Below are 21,296 nucleotides of genomic sequence, written 5' to 3'. Positions count from 1 at the left end.
CCCTCATGTTGCTCCCAACAGTAATTTAACTGTTGCCACATTAAAATCTTACAAACAGTTCCTATACAACCACCAATTCAATATAAAAAAGTCGGGGCAACACTTCCAGCAAACGAGCACCCCCTAGAAGGTCTTTATCGAGAATTTATGATTATTACAAATCGCTGACAATTGAAGAAATTCTGTATAGAATGAAACACTTACTTAGAAACATATATATCGCATTTTGAGCAGCAGTTTCTCACTCATCTGAATCCATCTGTTTTTAAATTCTGACACTACTGCATATTTTCATGTTTACATATACAAGTGTCATACACCTGTTATCCAAGTGTCATACACCTGTTATCCAAGTCGGTTACATCAGAAACATCAGTCATCATAGCTTGAAATAAAATATTTCCACCGTTAAAAATATGTCCACCAGTCAGTATTGGGAGTCATGTTATATATGTGAATTTATTAGTTCATTTCCTACAAACGTTTAACACCACTTAAAGCTCTTAATATAAATAGTCATTTACAGAGATTTCTCTCAAAGATACAACATATAATTCTGACCGCCCAAACGGATGTGTATGATAGAAATATATTTCATGTGTTTCTTGTTTTGGTAACATTAAGTGGACAAAACATTTCCCATGACAGACAATTTACTATCTAACTTTAACTGTCTAACTTTCTGATTTTCATTCAACAGTTCTTAAAGAAAATTGTAGGTTATGTCTGTTGGTTAGGGATTAACACAGAAAATGTAAAGTGGGAAAAGATATTGACTTTGTTGATATATTTGTGTTAGAATTTGAAAAATCAATTTAATGCAACAAAACATAAGAGCAAGGGCTAAGAATAAAATATGAGCTTTTTCATGACTATTATAATAATCTGATCATTGTGAAGACAAGATGTATGTAGACACTGCAGGAAAATGTAAACAATCTGATGCTGACAACACTTAACAGTACCATTTATTATATTCGAGATATGTATTGTTTAGTTGTGTAATGAAAATAGAATTTGGAAAGTGCCCTCGAATATGTACTTAACCTAATGGTAGTTTTGCTTCTTCTGTGTCTGAAATAGTATATTTAATAAATTAATATTTTAATATTATTTCCTTTATTAAAACTTAAGAAAAACAAAACATGTTAATTTATACCCTTAATTGATGATAATTAAAATGCAGTCATTGTAGAAACCTATAATATCTTTATGTATTATTTGCCTATATAGTGAATTTATATTTCATGGATCACAAACCTTTACAGACATAAAAAAGTAGATTTTAGTTATGCCCATGTTTATCGCATTTGAAAGTTGGCTACATGTAGGCGATGCTTGACATAATTCGTCTGCTACTGTTATTTTACAGTTACTTGACCACTGTTTCTCACTTTCCTCTGTACCTGTTAAATATCTGTGCTGTCCAAAATCTTAATCCCATCATGAAGGACTCGATGAAATTTACATGAAAAGACTTTCAGTGTCACATTTCACGCACAGCATCAGCTCCCCGCCGATGTAAATTCCATGAATGCAGCCATACCGGACATAATACTAAAATGATTTGTACATATACATTGAAATTACAATGCAGTTTCAAATGTGTGATCTAGTGCCAGACTTAAATAACAGATTGCAAAATGTCAACAAAACGACAAAACATGACCTGAAAACGATCAGCTGATTCAACTGCCTAGCTTTGAACTGCCATATCGCAATTCATACTCACAAAGTAAGCAGTCATGCCTACCCCAGGTGTGTCACACAATTATGGAATAAATATTTTAGGACATAACACTTGATATATCATCACAAAAGGGAAAAGATATCCTGTCCATGCACTGGCATGAACGTTACCGATGAAGGTGGAGGCTATACTGGTTAACTGTCTCTAAGTGTAATGGTAATACGTATGGCTCACATCGCACATACGACATGCGCCGTCAGTTTAAGGTTGGACCGTCCAGATCAGCGCACCTAGCAAATTAGTGAAGGGAAGATAAATTCAAAAAGATCGCCCATTAATAATGTTGAGTATTTACAACATACAGAAGAAATGCCAAATGGAAACCTCTGTTGAGTAATCTGAATGGCGTCACCACTAATTAAACTTGTTATAAATTCATTAACTGACCATCAAGTGAATGATGACAAATAACATGTGTAGTCATATAGAACCACCATTGTTTATACTACTTGCGTAGGTTTATATCATCAAACGCAACTTACAGCAAGGAAGATGTAATCTCTGTTTCGCATGCAGCGTCAAAACACTTATGAGCTGAAACTGTTCCGAGGATACCAACAGAACTTCGATGTTACATAAGGAATACATACAGGCATTTGTTGTGTACTTGGGTAAATGGGTGTCATCAGGGGTTTTTTCACGCAAGAAAATTTTCAGATTTCTCTACCAATGGCAAAGTCATTGTTTTTTGTTTACGAATTCAAATAAATTGACTGTGTGTTTCTTATTATCATAGATAATAAACCAGGGTAGCTATCATCTGGGCCAACCCTCAAAACTATCTAAATATAAAGCTTTGCAATCTTTTGGACTTATATGAAACAAATGGCTTGCTACATGCCTGAAGACATCATATTTTCACATGACATGATTAAATATCGAGGTAAAAAAACACAGAAATAGGATCAAATTGGATCAGTCACTATACCATCCAGGCATCAGAAAAAAAACTACACTGCTGGGATGTTTTGTTACATTCAGACAAGGAATACCATGGATATTTTTAAATAATGTCATGTGATGGGCATCCTGCCTGCTGACGGTTTAGGGTGACGAAATTCTACTGATGTGGACAGGAGCCCAGTCCCTATGTCCGTCACGGTCGAGGGAGCGGGTGCTGACCATTTTGCAGCTTGGTTTCGTAATTAGACCGTTGGTGAGAAACATTATTCGCTCTGCATCCGTGCTCCTTAAATACAGGGTCCAGGGTCTGTGATGAGGACCATGACACGCCCCCTGCATTTATGCTACTTCCAACTAAAACAAACACAATAGTAAAGAAAAATGTAAAACAGCCCAGAAGATATTACTGTTTAGAACCGTTATAAATGTTCCCAGCAGTGTCACAACTTAAGACAGTGTACATAAAGAAATGTCTTCCTGCCTACTGAAGCCGAATTGTTTATGAATAATCACCAGGAAATGACTCAAGCCGGTTGCTCCTCTCCGCACTAGACGGTCTAGTAACATATTTACGGTGAAATGCATAGTTATTACGTAATTGACCTCAGGTCAATTATAATGGTGAACAGACTGAGACAAGTATTACCTCCTTGGCGTCCGAAAACAGATCGTCTTCGTCTTTCTGATCTGTTTCCTCGTCGAATGGGGGTGGTTCGGACGCCATTTTGATATCACGTGACTGATTTAACCAAAGGTGAGGTTGCGTCCCTTACTGTAGGACAGAAAAATAGTTACTTCCCTTTATGTACATTTCCCACCAACAACTAGCTGAGACACATAACGTTCACAAACATGTCAATTAATACATAGCATTCACTAATCAACAACTTGACGAAGCTGAAGATATTAATATTACATTGACTCTGAGCTGTAGCTGTGCATTTACATGTTATAGCGATACAAGGTAAAGTAAACACAGGAGAATGTGCATGCATTATTTAAACGTTTATATATTATATTCTCCAGCTGTACGTGCATTTGTAAGTTTATTATAGAAAAAAACAACCTATGTTTTAAGAAGGCTACTTCCTTCTACCTCGTGTTTTTTCCCCGAAAATATCCTTATAAATTAAAACTTTGAAGGGCATTTAGAAGTGGCAAGGATAAGAAAAGCCAGATGAAACAACAAGCATATATACGCATATATACGTGTTGTCCACAATAAAGAAGTTGCTGACATCCATAAATCTGGCTTTTCTTAAATTCTAGCTTATAGAGCTTGTCTCCCTGGGATTTGGCAACCATTTTCTGAGAGAAGTAAAGTATTAAATGAACTGTTACCAAGACAGCTATATTGTTTATCAAGTTAGAAGATTTTAACAATCACCTGTACTTTCGAATGGTCATTGTGGTCCTTTCGCATACGTAGTGCTTAGAAACAGTAAGCATTATAACCATAACTAACTCCACACTGTCAGAAAACTATGTCCAACAATCAAGTCATAACTGAATTCAGTATCGTACGAGTATGAGGTAGGAGAGTATGAGCACCCTCCAGCGTAGTACAGACCCTTCACCAGACTACACCCTATCCTGAGTACTCTCCAGTGTAGTACAGACCCTTCACCAGACTACACCCTATCCTGAGTACTCTCCAGTGTAGTACAGACCCTTCACAAGACTACACCCTATCCTGAGTACTCTCCAGCGTAGTACAGACCCTTCATCAGACTACACCCTATCCTGAGTACTCTCCAGTGTAGTACAGACCCTTCACCAGACTACACCCTATCCTGAGTACTCTCCAGTGTAGTACAGACCCTTCACCAGACTACACCCTATCCTGAGTACTCTCCAGTGTAGTACAGACCCTTCGTCAGACTACACCCTATCCTGAGTACTCTCCAGTGTAGTACAGACCCTTCGCCAGACTACACTCTATCCTGAGTACTCTCCAGTGTAGTACAGACCCTTCACCAAAGTACCCTGGAGCACACCCTGTCCTTTGTACACTCAAGAGCAGTACGTATCCTAACCCCAGAGTACATTATCCTGATTATTCTCCAGTGTAGTACTTAACGTATAACTTCCCCCCACAGAACACCTATCCTGAGTACTCTCCAGTGTAGTATGTAACCTTCCCCACAGTACACCGTATCCTGACTACACTTGTTGAGTACGCATCCTACCCCAAGAGTACACCTTATCTTGATTCTGCCCTTAGACCTATAGGCAGCTGACATATGGGGCTGATACACGCACAGAACCGTCAAATATTCGTCTACTATTATTATCTGTCGCAAGTAATGACAATATATAGTCCTTTGTTGGTTACCCAGAAAAAAGTTAATCATTAGATACGTTTTAAGTCCATGTCCACAGCTAAGAAGCAAATGTTCAGACTGCAAGGTATATCATGTAATGTAGTTGACTGTACCTTGTCATGAATGCGTATCTATAAACAGCTGCTACTTGTAGTACTTACAACGGTACAAGAATCTGTATCGATACGTCGTACTCACGAAATAAAGACGTTCATAAAGTACACCAACGTGTGCACATTACAGTATACAGATATCATGACATCGGTACGTCGTAGAACCTGCAGCCTGGGGACAGTAACACACTAGCAAGAAGCAGCTGTAAAATATATCAGCACTGTCTAAACGATCACACAATGTTATATCTGGTATTGACAAATATTCTGTTAACATAACGTGTTCTAGTCGTTATGGTATGATTCATATAGGTAACCGACCAAGCTGTATTAATCAGTGCGTGGCCGAACAGTGTGTCTGCCTAACACGATTTTACTAACTTGAACCACTTTGCCAAAACTTCAAGATAAATGTGTCTAGTTTCTTGACAATGACTTGAAAAGCATTGCTAATACTGTTCACTGTACACTGTAGGTCTTCGTGACTATAGTACATAGAGTATACACTTTAGGTCTTCGTGACATCTGTCCTACACTTTAGCAGCCCTGTATACAACCGCGACTGTGCTCCACAGAGTATACGCCTTAGGTCTTCGTGACATCTGTCCTACACTTTAGCAGCCCTGTATACAACCGTTATAAACAAGCGTTTGGTATGAACTTAAAACACTAAACCTAAGATTAGTCAAAATTTCAACATTGGAATCGACGAAAGGCTCATTTACTTCTAGCTATTGTTCTCTACTTCTGATAACAACCCCGATGCAAATACATGTAGACAAGACAGTGTGAACGACACAGAGTCCACTCATATTTCAGGTGTCACCTCCAACATACTGGATGCCCCAAAAAGTAGCGATGAAAGATTCAAAAGTATACAACACCTAAAGTATAATAAGTCACCAGGAATAGGCAACAGCCTCCCGGGACTTTTCAAATATTCATCTGATCTTCTACTTCCATATCTTGAGCTTATTTTCAACATCATTTTCGACACTAGGAATTTTCCTGAATCTTGGTCAGTTGACATTCTTGTTCCAATCTATAAACAGGGTGACCCTAAAGATGCTAATACCTACCGTGGAATAACTGTACTTGGTATATGTAGCAAGTCATTTAATTATGTTATCTATAAAAGATTACTAGTTAAATGGACTGACGTTATGGACCAGATGTACGAGGGTCAAGCGGGCTTCAGGGGGGGGGGGATATACGACAACAGATAATATATTTATACTGTATAGCCTAATACAAAGATACCTCAGGTGAAAAGGTGGAAAGTTCTACGCACTATTCGTTGACTTGCCAGATGATTTTGATTCTGTGCAACGGGAAAAACTTTGGGGGCTTCAATCGCACGGTCTTAGTAGCAAAATAAATAAACCGTTGAGGAGTATATACAAAAATGTTAAAACGTGTGTAAGGAATAAGCATGAATTATCCGAACCTTTAATTAGTGAACTATGAGTTGTATTCTAAGCTCTTTCCTCTTCAGGTTTTTCATTAATAAACTAGCAGTACAAATATGTGACACATGTACGAATGGGATCCAACTACACCCAGACATAATACAACTATTTCTGCTACTCTTTGCCGATGATATTGTAGTATTCTCTAGTACTGTTAGCGGTTTATAGAAACAAATAGACGAATTAGACACATTTTCTGACCGATATAAATTGTGTAAACAGAGACAAAACCAAAATTATAGTCTTTAAGAAAGGTGGTAAGCTTTCTCAATTAGAAAAATGGTAACTGCTCCAAAGTACCAGCGTTTATAAGTACCGTAATCTGTATTTCTCTAATAGCCTTTCCTAGTCAAAAACCACAAAACAAACGTCACTACAAGCCTTCAAAATCTTAATCGGTGTTTGTAAAAATATTAGATCTTTGGGTGAAATGTCTTTTAACATGTTCTTTAAAATATTCGATATGAAAATACTTCCGATACTCCTAATTGGCCCTGAAATATGGGGACTACAACAATATGACACTATTGAAAGAGTCCATTTATATGCATGCAAACACATTCTTGGGGTAAAACCGCACACGTGTAATAAGTTGATCTATTGAGAATTAGGCAGATTCCCCATGTTTATATACTCTTCCATCAAAGCAATAAAGAACTGGGTAAAATTATTGCATATGCCATGTTATGGGTTTCCGAAAAAATGTTATGATATAATCAAATTGTATGGCGAAAATGGGAAAAGAAATTGGGCGACTGATATTAGAGAGCTGCTGTACAAAACTGGCTATGGTTATGTGTGGTGTGATCATAGGTTTCAGTTACACACAAACTTTATCATATCATTTACACAAGGGAACAAAGATATGTATTTCCAGTCTTGGTAGGAATCGCTACTTAGATCTACAAAATGCTTATACTATAGTCCATGGAAAACGGACATACGTTTTGAAGACCATTTGGCAAAAATCGACGTAAAAAAGTTTCGTATAGCCCTCTCGTGTTTCCGTTGCTCTTCCGTGAATTATTTACTAAAACTGGCAGGTATACAGGTATACAGATATACAGATATACAGATATACAGGTATACAGATATACAGGTATACAGATATACAGATATACAGATATACAGGTATACAGGTATACAGATATACAGGTATACAGATATACAGGTATACAGATATACAGGTATACAGATATACAGGTATACAGGTATACAGATATACAGATATACAAAGGGAAACAAAGAGTATGTCAGTTACGTAATATGGATTCTGTTTAAGATTTCCTTCTAATCTGTCCTGCTTATACGCCTCTAGGAACAAGCTACCTAAAACCATACTTTTATAAGCACCCAAGTGTAAGAACATTACTTTCACTATTAACAGATGCTACCACATCACTATTAAAGAATCTGGCAATGTACATCTACCTCGCTTTGAGACTAAGAAAAAGTATTGTTACAGAGAAGAACTTTTAAATGACTTCTGTCTAAACACTAAATGTAGTACAGATCTGTGTAATTGATTGATTGATTGATTGATTGATTGATTGATTGATTGATTGATTGATTGATTGATTGATTGATTGATTGATTGATTGATTGATTGATTGATTGGTTGATTGGTTGGTTGGTTGGTTGGTTGGTTGGTTGGTTGGTTGGTTGGTTGGTTGATATGTATTTGGTAAACTAGCAAGACATGAGGTAGTACTCCACGTCTTGCGTGTACACGATATCCCCAGTGTGTATGTAGATACAATGTCATGCACAGGTTCTCTGAGTCACGCTTGTAGTAGAGTGTGGCGGAAGTACATCCGTCTGTAGATGACACACACATGTATTAACTCCTGTATCATGTCATAATCATAACTGAAGTGTCTTATCCTGTATCCTGATCGATGACTTGTGAGAACATACGATAATTATGTTTCTTCCCTTACCTTCCAGTCACGTACACATGACTAGTTGCTTGTTAATCACCAATGCATAAAACAGCGAACATTTCAAACTCCCGGACTCTTTATCAGTCCACTGTCACAGTTACCCACTCAGATATTTGTACAGCATGGCTTACTCTGTACACGGGGGGCTCCGATCCACAAAATGATCTTAGAGCTTAGACAGTCGTAGCCTATACGACTAGAGAGACTTATGGTATGCGTTGTGCTATGACATCTTAGAGGAACGGTGCAAGGGGTATTTGTTATGTGTATTTGCTCAGAAAAACAATGATGTCTGTTAATGAGAAACACTCTCAAGAAGCTAAGCGATACCTTGAGTGAAATTGATTTCTTCGTATATGTTGGGTGGATCAATAAAGAACAACGGACAAATATATTTATAGCCCCCTCCGATGTATTCACCCTGAACCGCCTTGTCCTTTATTTTGTTACCGATGTATTCACCCTGGGTCGCCTTGTCCTTTATTTTGTTACCGATGTATTCACCCTGGGTCGCCTTGTCCTTTATTTTGTTACCGATGTATTCACCCTGAACCGCCCTGTCCTTTACTTTGTTACCGATGTATTCACCCTGGGTCGCCTTGTCCTTTATTTTGTTACCGATGTATTCACCCTGGGTCGCCTTGTCCTCAGACTTTATTACCGATATATTCACCGTGAAGACAACTGTGCAACAACAACACTTCTAACATCAGAGATTCTGTGGACGAAAATTATAGCGAAGTGTAACCCTTGAACAACAATGTCAGATGTTATGTATTATAGAATGTATACGATTTTGTATACTTCACAAGTGGTAGTTAATGACATGTAACATATTCACAAGCGTTCTCTAACAGATAACATCCTTGTCTACACTGAACCCTACTGAACGAGGAAGAAAATCACCCAGTGTATATTACCGGTCACGGAGGGAGTCACTCACAAGCAATGCTTCGCCAGGGCCACATCGGTCTGTGTGTAGGGCTCATCATAACAGGTATGTGCAGTAACACAATACTTTAACACATGTAATTGATTGTGAGATGTTCAACAATCGCATATCTTTGAGACATGCAATTCATTTTGAGAATATGGCCACCGTCTTTAGGACGATTAGCATAGCTAGGTGGGATAAACACTCTGCCACGACGTATTTAACATATGTCAAACTTGTACACAAATTAAAAAAATATAGTGACGGGCATGTTTGTAAACATTACATGCTTGGGAACGTTAATCTGAGGGGTAAATACCAGTCTGTTTCAATATGTTTAGTTTCTGTACTAATACCAATCCATTTAACTGTATTTGGTTTCAACATCAGAGTCATCCCACAATAGAAGTTTTACTGTGTTTAGTATGTGTATCGGAGTCATCACATTGCATACAACACAGAGCGGTATACCAGTCTGTAACGCTATGTTTAGTGTGTGTATCGGAGTCATCACATCACATTCAACACGGTGGGGTATACCAGTGTGTTACTATGTTTTGTGTGCGTACTGGAGTCATCACATCACATATAACACAGTATGGTATGTGGGGTATGTTAGTCTGTTTTACTATGTTTAGTTTGTGTACCGGAGTCATCACATTCAACACAGGGTTTATACCAGTTTGTCTGTACTGGAGTCATCACATCACATATAACACGGTATGGTATATGGGGTATATTAGTCTGTTTTACTATGTTTAGTGTGTCTACCGAAGTCATCACATTCAACACAGGGTTTATACCAGTTTGTCTGTACTGGAGTCATCACATCACATATAACACAGTATGGTATATGGGGTATACTAGTCTGTTTTACTATGTTTAGTGTGTGAACCGGAGTCATCACATCACATTCAACACAGTAGGGTATATTAGTCTGTTTTACTATGTTTAGTGTGTGCACCGAACCCATCTAATGGACAGAGCGGGATTGAGAAGGAACTTCATCCTCAAAATGGATTCTACAACAACCTATTTGAACCGGACTGGGGAGCCACAGGTAAGTCTTTAATAATACAAATAATTACTGGTGACTGTGATGATAATAATGGTGGTGATGATTAGGATGACCTAAAACATGAAGCGTGGTTCATGGGAAATGACAGCAGAAAATTTTTCATAAATTCCAGACAAACAATCCTGACCATATCGTTTTTTTCATAAATGGAATGAAATGATGCATTCATATGACGTCTCTCTCCCCATTTTGTGGCTAAAAAGCAGCCACAAGCAGATATTCAGAAGCAAATATACATAGTGAATGACCCGTACTGACCCGAGTCAGATGTCATAAAATAGTATAGACAATGGGGGTACAGGACTACCCCATATAAGCCATGAAATAAAAAAACTATGCTTCCCTCAGCCATATTAATTTTTGGAAATTAAATGACTACTTTCATCTCCCCTGTAGAAACATGATATGAAAAACTGTTTTACAGGGGAGATGAAAGAAGTTGTGTTATGGGGTTTATAAATTAAGATGAGTGAGGGAAGAAAAGTTTTTATAGCATGGCTTAACGGGGTGATCCCGTCCCCCCATTGTCTGTACTACTCAACTACTTTCATCTCCCCTGTAGTCTTCACATTGAGGTTGGGTTCTGGCTCACCCCATATGTTGTAAAACCTAGTGAGATGAAGACTATGGGGTATTTATATGAGACAGGGACCTTTTTCATCATTTATTAATTCATCTAAAGCATCTTTATATTTATATTTACTTTTTTCGACAGTCGCAGTTTGTGACTTAACACCAAGTGAAGTACACAGACTACTAGATATAAAGAACTAACATCAACCATCCCTGAATATTTTGACCCTCTAACAAGAAATCTATGAATGTTATTCTGATCAGGTTCTTTACCATTTTCCATTAATTTTTCCCTTTATTATTATTGGTTTACTTTTATCGCATAATTTCACCCAATCAACAAATTGAGAAGAATATGGTAATTCATGTATTTTAATTCGGAAAATAGGATTATCTAAAGGGGTACCATTTTTCAAAGTGGTTTAAATTTGTGTGAAAATTAGGATATTATAAACTTCGATTCCATTCTGTGGTGTATATTTTTGGGCAATTTCTTTTCAACTGGTTGAGAAAGATATGAAGTAGCTTTAAATAATGAAGACTCCTGTGTGCTTTCATCTGAATCTGGAATTGTATATGTTTTTGTTATTGAAATAGTTAATCCATAAGGTCTGTCTGCTTTTAGCATAATTCTGTTTGCTTGAATTTCCTCTGTTAATCTAAGTCTAAAATAAATTTTTATATAACTTGCTTTATGGTTTGTTAATGCTGCTTTATCCCAATCGAACGTTATCAAATCAGGGAAAGTTATATTTTTGATTGCTTTTTCACAAGCGGTAACAAAATCATCTACGTGGGTTGTCATGGTATACTGATTAAAACATAAAAGTTAAAAGTGAACAATTAAGGAGAAGTGACATACAAAATGACTTCAGTGCTTTACTATTCAATTTGTGAGATACAAATTCAAACACCAACCCAACTGTTCCTGCCCCTATAGCTGCTAATTCAAAATCTAACACCACCGGTGTGGGTGTCGCTGACGCGTTCATATATGAACACAATATCCTAGGTAAACAACAGCATAGTAACGGTGTTCATACAGGAACATGTTGGCTTCACTTGCAGCTCTACCATGGTTGTCAACAATCCAACTCCTATATTACTAAAACATATTTGAGAGGTTGGAAGATGGAAGTTCAAAGAAATATAGACGTTGGAGATATAAAACAATTGGTATTTCATAAAATGAATGAAGAACTGAAAGATTTATGAGGTATTAAATTTCAACTAACGGTAAAGATGGCACTAGAGAAACAACAGGCGAGTGGAGCAACTGAATACACCAATGTTTACTTCACAGGTAATCAGGAAGTTACAATCCAACCAGATACTATCAACTTTTCTACTGACAGATCATTTTTCACACAAAAAGTACAAGAGCACGAAGCATGTGGTTGTTCGTTGTGATGACCAAACTACCAATCCTGTTATATATAGAAGCCAAGATGTGGCTGAAAAATTTCTGAAGTGTTTACAAAACGAAGAGAAAATGATGAAGAAAAAATTATGCAACAAAACACCAATGCCGATGACACAAGAAGATTCGAATACTCACAACAAAAGCAGGCATTGTCATGTGTGCTGTAAACCTCTGAATGGTGATTCAGTCAGAGATCACTGTCACATTATTGGTAAATACAGAGGTGCGGCTCACAGTGAATGTAACTTGAAGTTAAGAATAGATCCTAAACTTATTCATATCCCAGTGTTGTTTCACAATCTTTGCAGGTATGATTCACACCTGATTATGCAAGCAATTTCAAAGGAAAGATATATATCCTTTTCGCTAAATGGTTGAGATTCATAAATAGTGTTCAGCTTCTGTTGGTGTCTCTAGACAGTTTGGTAAAGGCTAATAACCCGAACGACTTAGCTATAACTAATCATTACATCGAAGAGAAAACTAAAACTTTGCTGCTATGTAAGGGTATCTACCTGTTCTAAGTTTAATGAGACACAAGTACCTCCCACTGACCACTTGTATAGCGACCTTACTGATGCGTCTGTCTTGCAAGACAATTACAAACACGCAAAAAACATATGGGAAAAACTGAGTTGTAAGAATCTGGGTAATTACAACGATTTGTATTTGAAAACAGACGTATTATTGCTGGCTGATGTTTTCGAGAAATTCAGAAAAATGTGTTCGAAGCAATAAGGGTTGAACCTGGCATGGTATTATTCAAGTCCTGGGCTATCGTGGGATACCTTACTGAAAAAAACAGGTGTGGAATTAGAATCTTTCACCGATTATGATATGCATCTGTTTACCAAGAAAGCGTTGCGCGGGGATATTTCTATGGTATCAAAACTGTATGCAAAAGCTAACAACAAGTATATGAAAGGCTATATCCCTAAGAAAGGGTCGTGAGCCAATATCTACCTACAGGTGGATTCGAATGGGTGCCTTAGAGTAATTTTCAGTCTGTGGGGAGGAGTTTCCCCACTGGGGATGTGGGGGATACCCCCACGGGTTATATAATTGAAGTGGACTTAGAGTATCCAGAGGAATTGCACACATCGCACAACAGCTACCCCCTGGCCCCCAAACGTTTTAGGGTTAACCAAGACTGAATGTCTGAGTACCAACAGATCCTGCTGGCTGGGCCACTGGCAAATGTTGAAAAAATGGTACCAAATTTGATGAAGTTTGATCAAAGCCTCTGGATGGAACCATACATTAGGATGAACACAGACCTGAGAAAGCTGGCCACCAACGACTTTGAGAAAAACCTGAACAAACTAATGAACAACTCTGTATTCGGCAAAATGATGGAGAATTTACAAAAATGCATTAAACGTGAAGCTACTCAAGTCGAGCGAGGAAGACAAGCTCAGGAAAGTACTACATTCGATGATGACTTGACAGCAATACATATGAAAAAGAGTCACATTAAACTTAATCGATCGGTCTATGTCGGTATGAGTATTCTAGACCTGCCTAAACACCTGATGTATGACTTCTACTATAACAAGTTCAAGAAGCAGTACAGTGACAGGTGTGAAGTGTTTTACATGGATGCAGATTCCCTGCTGATGAATATTAAAACTGAGGACGTGTATGAGGATATATAATAAGATATAGATCTATATGACACCGGTGATGACCAGAGAGACCACTCCATGCACAGCCAAGTCAACAAAAAGGTGCTAGGTAAGATGAAGGATGAATGTGCGGGCACACCAATCACCGAATACATTGGATTGAGACCTAAGATGTATTCTATCAAAAGACGACGCTGAAATAAGAAAGGCTAAAGGTGTGAAAAAGAATGTGGTGAAATGTCATATTAAGCATACCCTCTACAAACAGGCCCTATTCAAGAAGAAAACTTTCAAACACCAAATGAACATACTCCATGGTGACGGGCATAAGATATATGGGTTGACTGTAAATAAGACGTCTCTATCGCCGATGGATACAAAACGATGGATAGCTTCGGATGGTGTCAATACCTACGCTTATGGCCATAAAAATATTTAAATTACATATATATAATGGAGAAAATTTACTGCAGTCTGCGAGGATATTGGAAAGGGGTAGACACAATTAAAAAATTAGCTAAAGCCGCACGTCTTTCGGAAGAAAAAGCCAAAGCCTGGTTTCAAAAACAAGCTATATGGCAAATATATTTACAGGCACCAAAATATATATCCAGGAGAAAATTTGGTATTCATATATGTAATCAAGTTCACCAGTCCTGTTGTTTCTTCCACACGACACGGTCAGAGGTAAAACTACAAGTACTCCCTGACAGATGTAGCCAGCCACTATAAGGAGGCCAAACCATTGACCACGAAGGATGCAACTCAAGTGGCCCACGGATTCGAATGCTGCAAGTCGATCCAGGCTGGGAATTCGTGGGTGAAGTATCAACTGCTATTCAAACACAATACCAAGGTAAGGTGGGGTGGGGCCAGAGAAGATCGAAGTCAAGTTATAGTCAAGAGATTCAATCACTCTATAGCCGAACGTTTGTTTGCACACCAATTTTCATGCGTTTTAGAATTGGGGCCCACACACAGAAACACCAAATGGGTAGTACAACTTCCTCAGGTGGTTGACTTTATGAATCACAAAGTAAGAAGACTACTCGATAAGAGACCAGTCAAAGCAATCCTAATGAAATCCATTGTATCAGAGGCAGCAGCACCCGGTTGTGAAAAAGAAACAAAATCCAGATTGCGCACTTGCTAGATATTTATATCAACCAGGTGAATATGAGTAGATATCATAGATGGGGAACCTAACCTGTACTGCTTGGAAAATGGACCATGTAGAGGGTTCGTACATGAGGAATTACAAATCATACCTTGACATGTGATACAGATATCAGCTAGAACAAGAGCGTGATATTCGGGCATCACTACATAAAAATACAATAGAGCTTTAAATTATATAGATGGTGCTGATACCACCCTAATGGGTAATATGAGCAGAAGGAGTAAGATTGTTGACAATGGTCGTAGCCACACTGGTGACATTAGGACTTGAATTAGCAGCTTTAGTGACAGGAACAGTTGGGTCAGTGTTTAAATTTGTATCCCACAAATTGAATCATAAAGCAAAGAAACATGATGGAATGGGGGCGTGGTGGGCGAACTGACTAGTGATCCAGCGAGGTTGAGGGGTTGGGATCAAGCCCACCTGTGACCGGGTGTAGAAACCTTGGAGTCAACTTTGAGTGCAGACTCTTTCCCTGTTCTCACAAACCCTAGTGTACAGTACACAACCTTGTGCATTTGAAAGAACCCACGAAACCATTGGTATATGACCAGATGGTGGCCACATGAATACGTGCAAACACCTAGTTGTGAGTACAGCAACATGCAGTAAACTTGGACAAAGTACTGTGACTATGTGTCCCAGTCCACCCAGCTGTGAATTGGGTACCTCGATAGGATGAGAGAGCCACAGTAAACTCAGTGTACCTAGTGGCAGCAAGAGTTGTATACTCCCGAGGGAGTTTGAGATTGATGATGCGATGTGATGTTGAGATTGACAATGAACCCCATAACACAATTTCTTTCATCTCCCCTGTAAAACAGTTTTTCATATCATGTTTTTTCAGGGGAGATGAAAGTAGTCATTTAATTTTCATAAATTAATATGGGTGAGGGAAGCATAGTTTTTTTATTTCATGGCTTATATGGGGTAGTCCCGTACCCACATTGTCTATACTATTTTATGACATCTGACTCAGGTCAGCACGGGTCATTCACTATGTATATTTGCTTCTGAATATCTGCTTGTGGCTGCTTTTAGCCACAAAATGGGGAGAGAGACCTCATACGAATGCTATTCTTCCCACTCATCTTAATTTATAAACCCCATAACATGACTTCTCTCATCTCCCCTGTAAAACAGTCTTTTCATATCATGTTTTTACAGGGGAGATGAACGTAGTCGTTTATTGGGTTAATAAATTAATATGGTGAAGGGAAGCATAGTTGTTTTTTGTTTCATGGCTTATATGGGGTGGTCCCGTACCCCCATTGTCTATACTACTCATGAAAATAATGTATTTTTCAATACATGTCATTGAGGATTATTACAGAAACAACTGAGAGTGTACTCTTTCTTCCATCTACAAGAGCTGTACATGATAAAATATAATGACCTTCTCCGAAGGTTAGACATAGTACATGTTCTATTTTCTACGTATGTGTTACGCCATCTGTTGGTTTCCAACACTGATCTATGAAGGCATGTTCGGTGTAAATAAAATACTTTGTTTCAATGGGAGGCTGATTACAAAAGGTTCCAAGTGGAGAATTTGCTTATTTAACGAGCCGTCTTTACCTCTTGATGAAGTTTGAAGGGCAGCATTCCATAATTGCTTAAAATGATTTAAAAGTGTACATCTTACATGATGTTTCTGCTAGTATGCGGAAAGAAGACTTTGGGTGTGTCATATATAACCCATTTATGCAGAGGATCTTAGATTTTCATCACATTTTGTGAGCTGTTTTCTTTTCGCAAGCAATGAAAGGAAAGAGATGTCATTATGTCAGTAAATAAACCTTTCCAAACTTCTTTTACACTGCAAATATTATTTTAAATTTAATCTTTTTATGTAAAAGCTTTTATGGAATACAGCCAAACTGGCTTTTATATGAATAAATGTGCATTAACAACTTGAAATCTGAATATTTCATGGGCATTCCTGAACACATAAAATGGTTTGTGATGAACTGAACGCCATGGCTGATGAATATATCCCCAAATCCACTGCTGGGCAGTATTATAATGAAATGTTTTCTGTTCTGGAGCCTGCCACACATTTTACATGCATACATTTATATTTCGCCAAACAGCTGAAGACAATGTCCGACCTTGCATGCCTACTCGACACGCTTGTACATTAAAATTGCGGTAAACAATATATAAGATGTAGCATATACATAAGATGTAAAACACCAAAAATATTATAGTAATATCGCCAAGATTATGATACATGAAATACAAAACAATTGTACAAAACAAATGCACCTTGTGGATGGGCAAAGCGTCTTTATAGATTTTATTATTGTTATTACCTGACTGAATGATATTACATGTGGTGTTTAATACACCGTTCATATATGTTGAAACCCCTGAGGCGAAGGTATTACAGTTTATTGGACGTGCTACGTCCTATGTATAACAGTATGATATGTAGTACCCTCTTGTATATGAAGGCCTTTTGTACAATAATGGTGACTGGATCATTGTGAAACGTTTTAATGATATCAGTACGGATATCTGTACAGAGGTTACAATTCACCAGAAGGTGAAATTCATTCTCAATGTCGTCAACACCACAACATTTACAAATTCGTTCTTAGAAGGGGATAGGAGGCGGCTGAATGTTCCTACTTCGATTTCACGAGAGAGAGTGTCACACCTCAGTTTCGCTTATATTCTACGGTGACGTCGGTTACATTTCGAGTTAGGTAATCTTCGGCGTTTAGACAGGACTTGAACAATTTGTATGTTCGTAACTGGATCAAAACACGCCACAGATATTTTCACAACTGGCCATCGCACTACAGGAAGAGTGTGGAAGAATTTCGCAAGACCAATGTCGTCGACTTGTCCAATCGGTGACAAGAGGGTGCCAATCAGTAATTGCTACCGATGGTGGCCATACAAAGTATTGACTTTGACGCACTCTTGTGGACTCAAGTAAACAGAAACACAACAATGTGCGGGCGACCTCTTTGTCTATAGAATTGTCACATGTTTACAATTGAATTTCCATGAAACGAACGGAATAAATTCTTTGAAAAAAATGTCTTATGCCAAATATTCTAAAAAATCTAAAATCTTTTGAGATTAGATTTTTGTGCCGATGCTATTTGTTCTGCACACTGCGTATTGTAGGCCTGAATCCACTGTGTTTAAAGTTTGTGATAACTTTTTTTCGGATCGTAGCAAACATTCTGCGTTTTGTATCGCATTTGGTGTTGCCAAAGATACACTTAGTTTTATGATACTGTTTTCCTGCTGCTGTTTTTCAATCTTTTTCCACAGTTCCACAGTTTGAACTGTTTTCTATCTTTGGAAGTATTTTTACACGCAAACGTTAGTGCTGTGGCAGGGGTATTCTTTCATATAGTGAGCTGGTGATAAGAGTAATGCGTTCTTGCACATTGTCAACTTGTACATTGTCAAATTGTACATTGTCAACTTGTACATTGTCAACTTGCACATTGTCAACTTGTACATTGTCAACTTGTACATTGTCAACTTGTACATTGTCAACTTGCACATTGTCAACTTGCACATTGTCAACTTGTACATTGTCAAATTGTACATTGTCAACTTGCACATTGTCAACTTGCACATTGTCAACTTGCACATTGTCAACTTGTACATTGTCAACTTGTACATTGTCAACTTGTACTTTTGTCTTTGTTCTACTTATCAATTTTAGTGGGTAAAAATGTACATAATCCAAGGCTCTGTGTTATTAACATGGTTTAAGTCAATTGTTAGATAGAAAGTGAACTGAAAAAAAAAGACTAAAGGTTAAACCTTGAACTGTAGTTATGCAACGGAAGGATCATCGAGATCGCCAACAAAACCAATGAAATATTGTTGGCCCAATGATGGACTTCTGTGTTTGAAAGACAGGCATTCCAACCAAACAGTACCGGACACTGTTTCTGAAGAAAGAGGAGGAGTAAAATTCCAGAGGCTGCTAGAAGCAAACACAGGTGCGGTTTCTGGAACTGGGTAACTGAATATAGTGCCAGAATGTATGAAGGGTTGACAGGTGACGTGTTTGTCTACTTGGACGTCCTTTTTGAAAACTACTGTGATCCCTCGGACCACAATCAGAACAACAATCTTTCAAGCTGTATCAAACGAAGCTCTTTTGGTAAATATTTTTTTCTGTTCTATAATTTCGAAACATCGATTTTTCCCTATTACGACACACAGAAAACATTACACCCAACCCACGTAGATTCACAAATATTTGTCTGCTGACAACACACAATGGTTGAATGGAGAATAACCAGAACACTTAATGCACAGCCGACTGAACGTTTAACGTAACCGAGCTAAATTCAAAACTATAAACCCTAACCCTATTGGTTTGACAACAGGGAAGTTAGAAAAAACAACACGTGTTACCTACAGTGCACTACATTCGTACTACATGTTACCTGGACAGAACCCAACAGCATCTGCGCAAATATGCCGCACTTCCTAGACGTAATCACCATTCAGTATCGGGTGCGGTATCAAAACCCAACTGGAGCAGTGACTCCGTGTGTTGTAGAATCTGTAATAGACATATACGTGTAGGTAAACAATGTAAGGAGATCTAGGCGTTGTACAATCTGTAATAGATATACACGAGTAGGTAAACAATGTAAGGAGATCTGGGCGTTGTACAACCTGTAATAGATATACAAGTGTAGGTAAACAATGTAAGGAGATCTGGGCGTTGTACAATCTGTAATAGACATACACATGTAGGTACACAATGTAAGGAGATCTGGGCGTTGTACTACCTGTAATAGATATACACGTGTAGGTAAACAATGTTATGAGATCTGGGCGTTCTACAACCTGTAATAGATATACACGTGTAGGTAAACAATGTAAGGAGATCTGGGCGTTGTACAATCTGTAATAGACATACACGTGTAGGTACACAATGTAAGGAGATCTGGGCGTTGTACTACCTGTAATAGATATACACGTGTAGGTAAACAATGTAAGGAGATCTGGGCGTTCTACAACCTGTAATAGATATACACGTGTAGGTAAACAATGTAAGGAGATCTGGGCGTTGTACAACCTGTAATAGACATACACGTGTAGGTAAACAATATAAGGAGATTTGGGCGTTGTACAACCTGTAATAGACATACACGTGTAGGTAAACAATGTAAGGAGATCTTGGCGTTCTACAAACTGTAATAGACATACACGTGTAGGTAAACAATATAATGAGATCTGGGCGTTCTACAACCTGTAATAGACATACACGTGTAGGTAAACAATATAAGGAGATCTGGGCGTTCTACAACCTGTAATAGACATACACGTGTAGGTAAACAATGTAAGGAGATCTGGGCGTTCTACAACCTGTAATAGATATACACGTGTAGGTAAACAATGTTAGGAGATCTGGGCGTTCTACAACCTGTAATAGATATACACGTGTAGGTAAACAATGTAAGGAGATCTGGGCGTTGTACAATCTGTAATAGACATACACGTGTAGGTACACAATGTAAGGAGATCTGGGCGTTGTCCTACCTGTAATAGATATACACGTGTAGGTAAACAATGTAAGGAAATCTGGGCGTTGTACAATCTGTAATAGACATACACGTGTAGGTACACAATGTAAGGAGATCTGGGCGTTGTCCTACCTGTAATAGATATACACGTGTAGGTAAACAATGTAAGGAGACCTGAGCGTTCTACAACCTGTAATAGATATACACGTGTAGGTTAACAATGTAAGGAGATCTGGGCGTTCTACAACCTGTAATAGACATACACGTGTAGGTAAACAATATAAGGAGATCTGGGCGTTCTACAACCTGTAATAGACATACACGTGTAGGTAAACAATATAAGGAGATCTGGGCGTTCTACAACCTGTAATAGACATACACGTGTAGGTAAACAATGTAAGGAGATCTGGGCGTTGTACAACCTGTAATAGATATACACGTGTAGGTAAACAATGTAAGGAG

General features: G+C 38.1%; 2 protein-coding genes across 2 annotated transcripts in view; one reads left to right on the top strand and one right to left on the bottom strand.

Annotated features, from left to right (window-relative positions):
* The window catches only part of LOC137277293 (sorting nexin-2-like), a 40,851-nt gene extending 37,456 nt beyond the window's left edge, over positions 1-3,395 (bottom strand). Inside the window, exon 1 of the mRNA XM_067808953.1 lies at positions 3,300-3,395. Coding sequence (XP_067665054.1) covers positions 3,300-3,377 — 78 coding nt within the window. The 5' untranslated portion in view covers positions 3,378-3,395. The remainder of the gene's footprint in view (positions 1-3,299) is intronic.
* A 5,763-nt stretch (positions 3,396-9,158) lies between these two features.
* LOC137277292 (dual oxidase 1-like) overlaps positions 9,159-21,296 on the top strand; it is a 126,538-nt gene continuing 114,400 nt past the window's right edge. Inside the window, exons 1-2 of the mRNA XM_067808952.1 lie at positions 9,159-9,499; positions 10,392-10,496. Coding sequence (XP_067665053.1) covers positions 9,451-9,499; positions 10,392-10,496 — 154 coding nt within the window. The 5' untranslated portion in view covers positions 9,159-9,450. The remainder of the gene's footprint in view (positions 9,500-10,391; positions 10,497-21,296) is intronic.

Source organism: Haliotis asinina, chromosome 3, assembly GCF_037392515.1.
Source record: "Haliotis asinina isolate JCU_RB_2024 chromosome 3, JCU_Hal_asi_v2, whole genome shotgun sequence".
Lineage (NCBI taxonomy): Eukaryota > Metazoa > Mollusca > Gastropoda > Lepetellida > Haliotidae > Haliotis > Haliotis asinina.
Note: the sequence above shows the minus strand (reverse complement) of the source record. Positions and strands in the feature narration are given on the sequence as shown.